This window comes from Elephantulus edwardii, unplaced genomic scaffold, assembly GCF_000299155.1.
Source record: "Elephantulus edwardii isolate Elephantulus edwardi_28Jun2011 unplaced genomic scaffold, EleEdw1.0 scaffold00223, whole genome shotgun sequence".
NCBI lineage: Eukaryota > Metazoa > Chordata > Mammalia > Macroscelidea > Macroscelididae > Elephantulus > Elephantulus edwardii.
Window position 1 is genome coordinate 320,192 of NW_006399973.1, and position 13,463 is coordinate 333,654.

General features: G+C 39.2%; 1 protein-coding gene across 1 annotated transcript; it reads left to right on the forward strand.

Annotated features, from left to right (window-relative positions):
* The first annotated feature begins 2,726 nt into the window (after positions 1-2,726).
* On the forward strand, positions 2,727-13,097 carry LOC102866690 (high mobility group protein B1-like). Its single transcript, XM_006898213.1, has 2 exons — positions 2,727-2,967; positions 12,466-13,097. Exons 1-2 carry the CDS (start codon positions 2,727-2,729, stop codon positions 13,095-13,097), a joined length of 873 nt encoding a protein of 290 aa, XP_006898275.1.
* Positions 13,098-13,463: the final 366 nt, after the last annotated feature.

Below are 13,463 nucleotides of genomic sequence, written 5' to 3' on the forward strand. Positions count from 1 at the left end.
AACATACTAGAGACTGCCAAGAGAAGAAATAGGTCTGTCTTGGAGAGGTTGAAATCCAGTTTCTCCTTGGAGGCTAAGATTTTGAAGCTCTGTCTCACTTACTTTGGGTACATGACCTAAGAGACCAGTCCTTGGAGAAGGACATCATGCTTGAAAGGGTGAAAGGATGGCACAGAAGAGGAAGACCCTCCTGGGTGAGATGGATTGATAAAGTAACTGGGGCAATAGGAGTCAGTGTGTTGGAAATACTGAGACTAGTTCAGGACAGGGCAGGGTTTAGAGTTGCTGTACATAGGGTCACTATAGGTCGCGGGTAACTCAACGACACCTAACAACAACAAGGAGTTCTGGTGGCTTGGTGGTGAGGATTTGCACTGCCAACCCAAAGTGTCATGATTCAAATCTATCAGCTGCTCTGAGGGGGAAAGAAGGGAAATTTCTTTCCATACAATTTACTGCCTCTAAAAACTAAAAGGTCAGCTGTCACTGAGTCAGTTCTGACTCAATATGCACAAAAATGACAGCCATGATGGGTAGGGGTAGAGGGTGTGATCTGGGCACCAGATTCCACAGTAGCTAACAACAACCTGTTTATCAGCCCCTGAAAATGCAGCACTTGCTAAACTAATGGCCCCCTCTCTCCAAATTACCATATAAAATGCACAGTGCAAGCCCATGAGATAGATACCATTATTATCTTCTCTTTCGAAATGAGGGACTCGAGGCTTAGCAAGATTAAGAAAGTTGACTCAGATGGATCATTGGGATTCATCTGAGTCAATAAAAGGAAAGAAATTAATTCCAATCTGTTCCAGAATCCTAATTCTAACCACTATATAACACTTTACACACAATTAGTTTAGTTCTTTTAAGGACTCCCTATTGCCTACTGCTGCCCTGTGATACCAAGTATTCTTAATTGGGGTCACATAATAGGCTACAGGGTTGGGCCTCTGAGGCTAGACCTATTTACTGAGATACTTGTCTGGAAGTCTGAAGAGGTAGCCTCTTGTCTTGTATATTTGTGTCTCTCCAAGTTGGCAGTAATAAAATACCAACAATAGTATTTATCATGTAATATTCTTCAAGTGAGGCTTAAAACTAGAAAGCCTTTGGCTTGCAGGTATGTTTTGGACAGTGTTGTATTTTATTCAAGTATTAAACATGAATGCTTCAAGGCAATATAGGAACTCTCTTGTTCCAGATGCTTATAGTCATAAATATTCTCTATGCCTTGAAGGCATTTGCATCTACTGCTCCTGATTAAAATAACATTAATCAATTCATGCTTATTTTGTTACATAATTAGAGCAAATGAGAAGATTTTCTAGTTCCAAATATTCCTTGCTCAAACTAAGGAGGATAGTTATTACCTGCAAAAGATCAAAGATGTCCTAAGGATATTTTGTGAAATTTAGGTCAAGAAGAACTGGTTATAGTGATTTTTCTCTATGTAGTATTTATCAAAACACATTCAGGCAAATTCTTCTTCAGCTGATGCTAAATTCTTAAATACGGGGAGATCTGGTAGCTTCGTGATAAAGAGTTGAGCTGCCAACACAAAAGTACGTTGTTTGAGGTGCTAACGTAACCTTGGGGATTCGGGTCCATCCGACCTGCTGACCATCTAATTCTCCCACTCTTTATCTATATTTTCCCTTTAATACAGCATGCAGGAAAAAACGGCCTTTTCTTGATTATTTTTTAAGTGCATGGTTCAAATCCACTCCCATCCATGGCAGAAAAAGGAGCAATAAACTCCTGTGCAATTTAGTATCTCTGAAAACTCACTGGAGGGTCAACTACGAGTCAGTTCCAATTAGACAGTATTTAAAAACAACAATAAACTAAAGAAAATACTCCTGGAAGAAGACTAGTGGTAATAGTAAAAATCATAGAATTTTCCTACAGAAGATGTGATTTATTTTTGTAAATTTATTTATAATTGGTTGATTGCAACTCTTGCCACCTCATATATGTCAGCGTAAACCTGTGCTCCATTGGGTTTTAAGTGGCTGTATCTTTTCTTCCTTAGCATCTCGGAGTGGACTTGAATTTTCATTGATTAGCAGACTAGTACATTAACACTTTGTACCATTCAAGGACTTCCTCATAATAGGTTAAAACAACAGAACTTTGTATCAGAATAACCACTGTGAAAAGTCAATTGTTCTTTTTCTTTTCAATTAGGAAAAATTGAAACCATGGTATGAAACAAAAGTTTCTTTACTCATCTAACTAGTTTTTGGTACAATTAGAAAACCACACACTGAGTTTCCAGAAAACCTGTACTGTCAAATAATAAAATAATGAAGATCTCCATTTGCCTAATATCCAAGGGTAGTCTTACAACTAAAAGAAATTTGGAAGCAAAATTATAGAATTAAAACTCATGTATGAAAAGGAATTTTGTCCTCTGAGAATTAAGGTTCATATTATAAACACTATTTCTACATTCCTGATAATTAGCAGTTTAGTCTTCTCTGATTCTCACAAGTCTATGAAGTTGCAGTTGCATTATTCTCCTGTTGCATATAAGGATATGCAAACATGAAGGTTAATTAAATAAGACAATAGTTCGTGGTGAAGATGGGATCAGAATCAGGTCTCTTGAAAATCAGAGTCCAAGGACTCACCATCTATAATCCCAATTCTGTTTTCAGCCACTTTGCAATTTAGTACAGCTTTCAACTGCCTACAGCAAAGTCACATTTGAGATTCACTCCATGGGACAGGTGAGCAGCTTCATCGCTGTGATCCTAGGAGTTTCACCATATGTGCTGGACACCTACACCAAACAGTGCTGTGGGCAGTGTGAATATAGAAAATGGCCCCAGAGGGAACTCAGTTGCTATGAGGATGAGGACTCCAAACAGATGGGCTCTCAGCCAAGCACAGATTTGCCTTGTGTGCAGTTTACTTGTGTTTTAAATCCTGGCACTTTTGTGGTTCCTGTGAATAGGCAGGGTCAGGGCCTCTGAGGTCCACAGAAGGAGAAGCACATGCACATAAAGGGCCTTCCAGCTACAGTGGGTTGTTCACAGAGCTCCCACTCAGGAGCAATTTAAGTCCACAGTAACAATACATGAATACCGTTGGCTCATAATGCTGAGCATTTCAGATAAAATCTGCTCAAAAGTGTAGCTGAGTATTTTCATTTGTTTGTTCAAGTAATAACATTTCACTTTGAATTCTTGCTAACCGAAATTTTATTCTTTGAATCCCTAAGTATCCTCTCAAACCTTCTTTGCTCCGGAGTTTTCCTTGACTCCTCCACCCAAACAGATATGGAGGTTTCATAGCCCTCGTGGTACTTATACAAACTCCCATTAAAACAATTCTTAGGACATCACATCCTCCCAAAACTCAAGAAATCCAAAATAACTCACGTTAAGTTGATCTCAACACATAGCAGTCTTCCATCAGGTTTTTTAGGCTGTTTATGCATGAAGATTGTTTATCTTTCTCGTGTGGAGCTACTGATGTATTCAAACCAGAACCATGTAACAGTCTGATACTTTATCCCAGAAATACCTTCCTATTTCTTTCCCACTTATAGCTTGTATACCTTGTCAATCTCCTCTTTGTATTCTTAAATCTTATCACAGTTTCTGGGACACGATCATTGTTAATAAATGCAATCCTGCATGATTTGCAACTTCTAAGATGGTCCCCACTATAATCTCCAACTCTTGATGTGCACATCCTTTAATAGTCAATTTCCTCTTCTCGAATACATTATTTTCATGTGCTGTTGAGCCAGGTCAAATTCATAGCAGACACATACGACAAAGAAGAACTGCCCCAGAGAGTTTCTTAGGCTTCAAGCTTTATGGCAATAGTTCACCAAGTGTCTTCTTTTGTGAGCCAGTGAAGTCCTTAATTATCCTGCCATTCGAACTCCTACCCCTTAAAGGATATGTGTGGGACTTTGTCATCTGATTCTGACAAATGTACCAATGGCAGACATGATGGGTCATTATTATAAAATAAGAAGAGTTTAAAAAGACTGAGGCTTCTAATCTGAGGTGATTTCCTTCTTCTCTTTCTCTTCCTTTCCTCCTCTATTTTTTTTTCTTTTCCTTTTTTTTCTCCCATATTCCTTCTCCTATCTCCCTCTCCCCTTTATTCATTTCTTTCTCTCCCTCTTCCCCCTAGTCCTCCTTTCCCTATAATTTTACAGAGAAAATAAGCTTCCACGATTCAGTCAGTCCTGTGGTGAACTCTCATGGCAAAAAAATAACTTAATGTCTCCATCTGGTCAACACCAAGGAAGACTCAAGCTTGTCGACAGACATAAGAGAAGTAGAAACAGATTCTTTAGCCCTACTTCAGCCTTGAGATAACCATTGATTTCCCCAGGCAACACCTTGATTTTAGTCTGTGAGAGATCCTGAACTCCCCAATTAAATAATACATAGATTTTGTAAGATATTGCTTGTCTGTTTAAGTGTTGAGGTAGTTTGTTGTACAATTGATAGTAAATAAAGATTTATAAATGAATAGTCTAGATCAACAAAATTGTCCTACTGTAAAGTCTAGAAATTTGCCCAAAATTGTGATACTCAAGTACATCCCTAATTGCTTAGATTGACAGGAAGTTCATCATCCCTTTCCCAATACCATAAATTCATTCCTAATACCATCGTTCTTCGTACCAACTATCTCTGTTCAAACTTTACTACTTGAGCGAAAAACCCAGTGACACTTTTTATGAGTAAACATTTTCATGATTGCTTAAATAATTAACTCCTGGAAGGTCCCACTATAACACACCAAAGACAAATGGAACAATGTAAAATGAAGCTGCGCTTGCTTATGGTGGTCCCACAGTCTAGTCTGATTTCTATCACTTGGAATTGTAGTTGAGACATATTCCCAAAAGAAAAGATTAACCAAGCAGAAAACAAAGGTCATCTAATGAGAAGAAGCTGAACTGTAGACAACATAGGTGCTAGTTCCACTGTTCTTAAACTACACCCCATTCGTAAGATGAAGCAACAGCTCCACCCCTAATTTGGAGATAGACCTAAACAGGTTTTTCTTGATGTGAAAGAGGTCACACTTTCACCTGCTGGGACCATACTCAGTTTAGGGAGCTCTGTGCTCCTAAAGTGATCTGGATTCCACTTTATAGTGTTTTGCATTCAGTCACCTTGACTGATTTCCAGGAGACACTGCCAATTTCTCAAAACTCTAGAATCACATTGTATTCTAGAATATTTAAGATGTTGCTGATGCTAGAATACTCGTCCCAGTGATTTCTCTCAGTAACATAAAATTTTGAAGCATCGTTTCCCTTCTTTGGACACATTTAACTCAGTCTACATATTTTCATAATCTGCTCTGAGATAAAATTCCACACACATCTCTAGCTCTATTATGCAAAGAAAGAGGGCCTCTTAGTTTCCCTGGGGATGGAGGTCCTCAGCCAGGCCCAAGTTTGAAAGATTTGAAAGGAGGCAGCCCAAGGGGCTGTCAAGTCCATGCATAAGGGTAGCTGAGATTTCAGAGTGTCTTCTGAAAGTTGGAAGGCTCAGATTCTGAGAAAGGCTAAGAGATGATGTGGGCATCCTCTGTCACAATCAATGGCCTGGAAGTGCTTGGCACTGGGGTGGGCTCTGAGTCAGGCCTGCAGTTTTTGGAAATATTGGATGTGTGTGCAAACAGGAGTCCAGTGCGGACAGACCTAAATCCCAAGGGAGTTCAAAATGCTTTGGAGGCAAAAATGCCTGGGGAATGTTCTTAACAGTGCCTGGGAAATTTTATGAGCAAATGGGCCTTTTTGAAGGCTAAGTCTTTTCTGAGTCAGAAAAGGAGTCTGAGAGTGCAGAGGCAGAAGTCAGGAGAACAGGGAGAGGCAGAAGTCATAGGGGCAAAGTTCTCGATAGGAAGAGGCACCAGATGACTCCCTGCAAGGACTGTTCCAGAATAGAAGTTTGAAAGAGAATTTTCCCCATAGATAGGCTTTAAAAGCAAGGGCAGACAAGGTAAACAGAAATTTGTAGTCATAAAAAGCAAAGATACAGAAGTAGGAAAAGGCATTACATGATTATCAATAGCAATTTTACATGTGGCTAGATAAAAGGATAATGATTTCAGAGAACCTGGAGGGGAAACTAGAAATGTTAACTGACTGCTTTACAAAAGACCTTGAATTCCACTTTAAGAGATTTTAAGGAGTAATCCTGTTGGCAACCAGTTGACATAAGAGACATTGAATGCAGAAAGCTGTACTGATATGATACGCTTTCTGAAAAGTAACTGTTAATAAAGTCAGGCTATTTATCCTGGAAAGGGTTAAACCGGGTGGCTCCTTGGAGGTAAGGATTCTGAAGCTCAGTCTAACATTCTCTGGACGTGTTGTAAGGAGGGACCCGTCCTTGGAGAAGGATATCATGCTTGGGAGGGTGGAGGGACAGCGCAGGAGAGGAAGGCTCTCTATGAGGTGGATTGATTCGGTGACTGGGGCAATTGGGATGGGTGTATCAGAGATGGTGCGATTTGCACAGTACGGAGCGGAGTTTAGGGCTGTTGTACATAGGGTCGCTATGAGTGGCAAGTGACTCGATGGCACATAACAACAACAACAATTGCTTACTTGTTAAAACTTTACCAAGACTTTCAGTTACAAAATCACTTCTGTTTGTTTTACATTAAGCCAATAGCTCTTTCAGAGCCCTCAAGCTCTGCAGAAGCATCTACTTGCTCAATTTGTTGTTCTTTGGTCATTAAGGATTTTCAAATGACTTTGAATATACATTCTTTATTAGTAATTGTTATCCTATCTAGGTGTCTGAAAACTATGAAAACTATGAAAATATATTTTATCATCTATAAAATTTTATGACTAAAACTTTTCACTAGTTTAGTCTAGTATGTTCTCCTAATAGTTCCATTTCCCCATTACTGTGAATTTTAAAAAAATGTTAATTAAGAGGGTCTCCCTCTATATTGCAAAGATTGTGTCTATGAAGAGGAAACATGGCATATACCAAAGACCATAGTATTTGTGGCATCATGTATTTACAATAATCAGCTCCATACTACTGTTGTTTTACATGCTGTTGTGTAAACTACAACTCAAAGGGAGGGACCCCCACCCTGAGTAACAGAGCAAAAACTTTTTCTACCTTACACTATCCTCACAATCTTCATCAAGCTATTGTTGCAGTCATTGTGTCACCCTATCCTTTGGAGAGTCTTCCTCTCTTTTCCCGATCTTCTTTTTTCCAAACGTAATGTTTTTTCCCCATGACTGGTGCCTCCTGATAACATGCCCAAAGTATATGTGATGAAGTTTCACCATTATTTCCTCCAAGGACAACCCTTGTTGCACTTCTTCTAAGATAGATGAATAGTTCTTTTGATAGACCATGATATATTCCATACTCTTTACCAATTGCAAAATTCAAAGACATCAGTTCTTCTGTCTTCCTTAATAATTGTCCAATTTCAGCTGTTTGTGAAGCAATGAAAAACACCATGATTTTGGTCAGGTCTACTTTAAAATTGATATACTTGTTGTCTGGCACTTTCTTGACTGCTGCTACTATGAGTACTGATTACAGATCCAAATTAAATTAAATAATTGACAATTTCAATAGTTTTCTGTCATGTTATGCACTGGTTCACTGTTAGGATTTGTTTTCTTGATGGTTCAGATAACCATGATAAGTCTGACAAAGGGTTTCTTTTCATGGGGAATTGTGTACCACAATAGGTATATTTATCTCTATCCTAGGAAAAAGAAGAATAACAGTTGTATTGGCCTAGGTAGTCTGATCATGAGCTGATCCTCAAAAGTGCTTCTGATATTGAACATACTTTTATAAACCTTATCTAAGGATTTTATGCTGGGATACTATGGACAATATAATCTAGATTACTTTTGATCCTTTCATACAGAGTCCTCAAAGGTATTCTCAAAGATGTAGTCTTTGATGTTTCTGGGGACATAACTAACGACTGTGTTGTAAAATTATTGCCAAGTTGGTGGGGGTATGTTGTGCATGTGTACGCATAAGTGTGAAATTTTTCCAATGTCTATTTCAGATTGATTGTCAGAATATCATCTACTTAGGAGAAGGATGACTGTGTTTAGTCATGTAAAGGGCTTGGGGGGAAAAAAGTAAAGCAGAATATATTATGGTGCTTTACTTTTTTAATTTCTTTTTCCTTTTATTATTGCTTTGCATTCAAAAATATGCTTCATTCATGTGTTTTATACAATCTTTCATTTATAGTGTGTTTCATACACTCATTCATATACATTTATTATGGAGACTTAATTACTATTGATCTATGCTTATTTTGTTTTCAATAAAATTTGTATTTTTTACTAAAAAAATGGTATATTGGAGTTCTAAGTAATTATTTAATTTCTAATTAGGTGTCCCAATTTTACATGAGATAGTTATTGTTGTTGTAATTATTTTGCTTTCTTTCCTATGTCCCTTCAATTATTCACTTAATACTTAATTATACACACAACCATTTGTGTTCATTGCATTCCCTATATGTCTGGTAATTGTGTTCTATGTGCAGGCACAGTCACAGGATAGCATTTAGTCTTGGAACAAATGAGAGTAGATGGTGGTTGTCCCTGTTTCTCAGAGAGAAAGAGGTCTGCTTACCTCATGCCCCTAACAGTGACTGCAACAATGGATTTTAGAATCATAAAGATTTGTGAGAGGTACAGTATGAAGCAAGTTTTCAATTGATTGTGCATAGGGTTGCTGTGAGTTGTAGTCAATGCAACAGCACCTAACAACAACAAAGCCTGTACCAGGAAAACACACACACACACACACACACACACACACACACACACACCCCAAACTATAGTCTCATTCTGTTCAGCTCAACACAGATCCATGTGATATCTTTTTCACTGCAAATATTGCACTTTAAAGGACCTTTTTATCACTATATTTTTCAGCATCACTATTGTTAAAGCAGTGCTCTGACAGTGTTACATACTTGCTGGTCCTCACAAGAGAAGCACTTGCCAGCTTAGCAGATGCACTCACACTGAACCTACTGCTACTGAAGGCCTGAGGCACTCTCAGGCCAAGTTGAGGTTTGCACCATCAGGTTAAAGTCTGGTGTGGTATGGTTTGTGACAGTGTCACAGAAACCAGGAATACTGAATCACTGTCTCTGTCAGGCTACAATGAGCTCCAAATCCATGCTGAGCTATCAACCTTCCTGAGAAGAAGTCCAGAGCAGCAGAGATAGAAACAGACTCCAGGAGGCTAATGTCTAAGATGGCATCTTTCAACAGAATCTGTATGCCAGTTTTAAAAAGAAAAAAAAGATTTAAATTTCTTAATAATCTAAATGGTAATGGTGAAAAAAAATTACAATATAGCAACAAAAATGGCAAAACATTTTGCTAGAATTGTTTCTGTTTTAGTTACTTCAGAAGCAAATCTAAGAGTGGATAATCTAGGAGGTGAAGGAAACAATGGTAGAAAAGTGAGAAACTCAGGGGAGGAGCATCAGCCAAGCTGGGGCATTATTTCAAGGCAGCTACCAGCCTGGACAACGGGAACACAGCACAGCTGGGAAAACTCTGGGGAACATGCGCCTCAGGTTTTTCCCTTCTGAGAGGTGAAACAGCTGGGGTATGTACACGCCAACTCCTGTCAGTCACTACTAAGAGCCGCTCCCAAGCTGAGGATGCATTAATGCCCTGGCATTTCCAGATTGCTACAGACAACAAAGCAAGCTCCTGGAGCCAGATAAATCCACACACAAAGAAATGGAGGTGCTGGCCGTGAGAAGTTAGTCCAGTGTGATTAAAAACAGGAAAGGGCAATCGGCTATGAGCAGGCACCAACACTGTCCATGATAACCCTTTCATGGAGTCTTGGGTGAAGTACAACCAAGGTGCTCCTTAGAGAGAAGGATGGTAAAATTCCATCTCACACTCTAATGCCTGTTGTAAGGAGGACTCAGGAAGAGTTGATGTTAGGAAAGATAGAGGGTCAAAGAAAGAGAGGAAGACACTCAACAAGATGGATTGACAAAATTGCTGTAACAATGTACCAAACATATCGGAGATGATGAGGACAGTGCAGAATAGGGCAAGATTCCGATCTGTTGGTTCTAGTGTTGCTGTGAGTCACAATCAACCTGGAGTCACCTAACATGAACAGTATACCGTGCTCTCTCTGGACAGGTTATCTCAGGTAATTCATTCACAAATGTGCAAGATATCATTTAGCAAATTGATTTTATAAACAAAGAAGTTGCAACTTAAATCTTCACAACTGTTAAATGGCGCGTGTTTTAATCAGAGATTTAGCGCAGAACTAAAAGCACAGATCTCCTTTATGCCAAACAATGAAGTGACTTAGGATATTCTTTGTCTTTGTTCCTGGTTATGAACATTAAAGGACAGTTGTTGCCTGTCAAGTAGATTCTGCCCGGTCACCTCACATATGTCAAAATAGACTTAAGTTCTATAGAGTTTTTAATGGCTGATTTCTTTATGATGTAGACACTGATTTTTAATCTGAGATGCTTCTGGGTGGATGAACATCTCTAAAGTTCCACTTAACAGCCAAAAGCATCAACTTTTATCATGCCATATTGTTCTGAGCCATTCTTATTGACTGCAACACACCTACCCCCATTGCCCGAGTTACTGTATCAATCCATCTCATCCGGGGTCTTCCTCTCCTGCACTGTCCCTCTATCTTCTGAGCATGATGTCCTTATGAAAGGACCAGTCTCTCCTGGCGACAGGCCCAAAGTATGTGAGACAGAGCTTCAAAATCCTACCCTCCAAGGAGAAATTTGGTTTTACCCTCTCCAAGACAGGCCTATTTGTTTTCTTGGGGGTCCATGGTATGTCTACAGGGATGCTAATCTGTGATAGATTTGTTGTTAGATGCCATCCGGCAGCTCCAACTCATAGCAACCCTGCGTGTGAAACCACACTCAATCCCTCACCATTTTAACACTTTCTGCTGTCCTTACACTGATAGTTGTAGTCACTATGTCAATCCATCTTGTTGAAGGTCTTTCCCTCTTTTATGACCTTCTATTTTTCTAAGCATCCTCTCCCTCTCCAGTGACTGGGCTTCCTGGGCATTTCCAAAGTTTTGAGACTTTTCCTCGTTTCTAAAGAGCGCTCAGCCTGTACTTTTTCTGAGAAAAATGTATTTGTTTTCTTAGTTGTTATTGTTATTCACTGTTGAGTTGGAATGGACTCATAGCCTCTCAAAATCTGAGAGGTTTCCAAAGACTGTAAATCAAATGGGAGGAAACTATCTTTCTCTTGTGGTACTGCTGGTGCATTCAAACTACAGCTCTTTGGAAAGGTAGCACAACTCCTTATCACTAAGACATTAGAATTTACTTGTCTTCCTAAAACCACTGGCAGATAATACAATATTTCTTCATCAATAGCATAATTTAAAAGGCCAATTCTCTTTCAGTTTTCCTTATTCATTTTTCTACTTTAACATGCACACTGGAAAAAGGGATAGCATCCACTTCCTAAATAGCATGCCTCTGGAAACTCTTGTGAAATTTGATAAATTACAAAAGTGATATACTTCAGACATTTTGTTCATAGGATTGCTATGAGTCATGCTCGACTTGAAAGCAATCAACAACAACAACAACAACAAGTGTATGAAGCAACTGAAAATACTATAGCTTTTGTCAGGTATATTGTAGTCTTATAGGTGATAGCCTGGCCTTTTAATAAGCTTGCTTACTCAAATATTCTGATTTCAGTGATGGTAAAGTAAGTTCTTAAGAGTTATCACAGGAGTCCAGAATTAAGGGTGCATAGTGGAGTGTACCTGGGGCGGTGGGAGAGGTGCTGGGGGATTGTATACCGAAGAAGGAATTTTTCTTTTACTTTTTCAAAGAAAGGAGCAAACTGGGGGGAGGGGGGAAGGTCAGGGCAGGGAGAAAAGTGCAACAATGAATGAATGGAAATCCAAAATCTCTGTAAATGTTCATTAAAATTATTAAAATAAAATTTAAAAAAAGAGAGATGTGACAATGAGCCCTGATTTCAAATCTGGGAGGCGGCACCAAGTCACAACTACAGTAGCAATCTTTGTAAAGTATCTTCTCAATTTCTACTGCTAAGCTTATCTCTCTGGTGGTCTTTTTATTCAATATGGAAAAGGATTCAGTCGAGAAATGTTTAATCCCGTTTCACAAATTAAGAAGCTGATAAGAGACTCGCATTACATTTGACTATTCTTAAAAACCAGAAACATAAAAAAAAATGTAGCTATATTGATAAAAGTGTAATAAAGTCATGTCCTTCCCTCATGCTTTATATGGAAATAACTTCCACAGAGTGGAGAAGAGTAAGGAAGTTGCGTCTGGCTCCCGCTCTCACAGCCATTGCAGGACATTGAGCTCCACAGAGACAGCTCCGGGCCAGACAGAGCCGGAAGGCACCTCTCTGCCTCGTGGACGAAAAATAAGTAACCACGGGCAAAGGAGATCCTAAGCAGCGGAGAGGCAAAATGTCATCGTATGCATTTTCCGTGCAAACCTGCAGAGAGGATCATAAGAAGAAGCACCCAGGTGCTTCTCTCAACTTCTCAGAATTTTCTAAGACGTGTTCAGAGAGGTGGAAGACCATGTCTGCTAAAGAGAAAGGTAAATTTGAAGACATGGCAAAGGCGGACAAGGTCCATTATGAGAGAGAGAGGAAAACCTATATCCCTCCTAAAGGTGAAACAAAAAAGAAGTGCAAAGATCCCAACGCGCCCAAGAGGCCCCCTTTTGCTTTTTTCTTATTTTGTTATGAGTATCACCCCAAAATCAAAGGCGAGGACCCTGGCCTTTCCATTGGTGATGTTGCGAAGAAGCTTGGAGAGATGTGGAGTAATACTGCTGCCGATGACAAGCAGCCCTATGAGAAGAAGGCTGCTAAGCTGAAGGAGAAGTACGAGAAGGATATTGCTGCATCCAGGCCTGATGCCGCCAAAAAGGGAGTTGTCAAGGCCGAAAAAAGCAAGAAGAAGAAAGAGGAGGAAGATGAAGAAGATAAGGAGGACAAGGAAGAAGAGGAAGATGAGGATGAAGAAGATGATGATGATAAGGATGAATAAGTGGGTTGTAGCACAGTTTGGTTTCTTTTCTTGTCTATAAAGCATTTACCCCCACCCTGTACACAACTCACTCCTTTTAAAGAAAAAAAAATTGACATAAGGCTGTGTAAGATTGGTTTTTAAACTGTACAGTGTCTTTTTTGGTATAGTTAACACACTACCGAATGAGTCTTTAGATAGCCCTGTCCTGGTGGTATTTTCAGTAGTCACTAACCTTGCCTGGTACATAAAATATGGGGGTTGTAAATTGGCATGGAAATTTAAAGCAGATTTTTGTTGGTGCACAGCACAAATTAGTTATATATGGGGATGGTAGAAACTGAATACCACTCTGTAATTGCAAAAATAAAGAAATAAAAACAGAAA

Excerpts from the sequence above, each read along its gene's own strand:
- LOC102866690 (XM_006898213.1), top strand. The coding sequence starts at position 2,727 with ATGGGACAGGTGAGCAGCTTCATCGCTGTGATCCTAGGAGTTTCACCA. Across the intron at positions 2,968-12,465 it reads GGTTCCTGTGAATAGGCAGG|TAACCACGGGCAAAGGAGAT; the intron begins GTCAGGGCCTCT and ends ACGAAAAATAAG.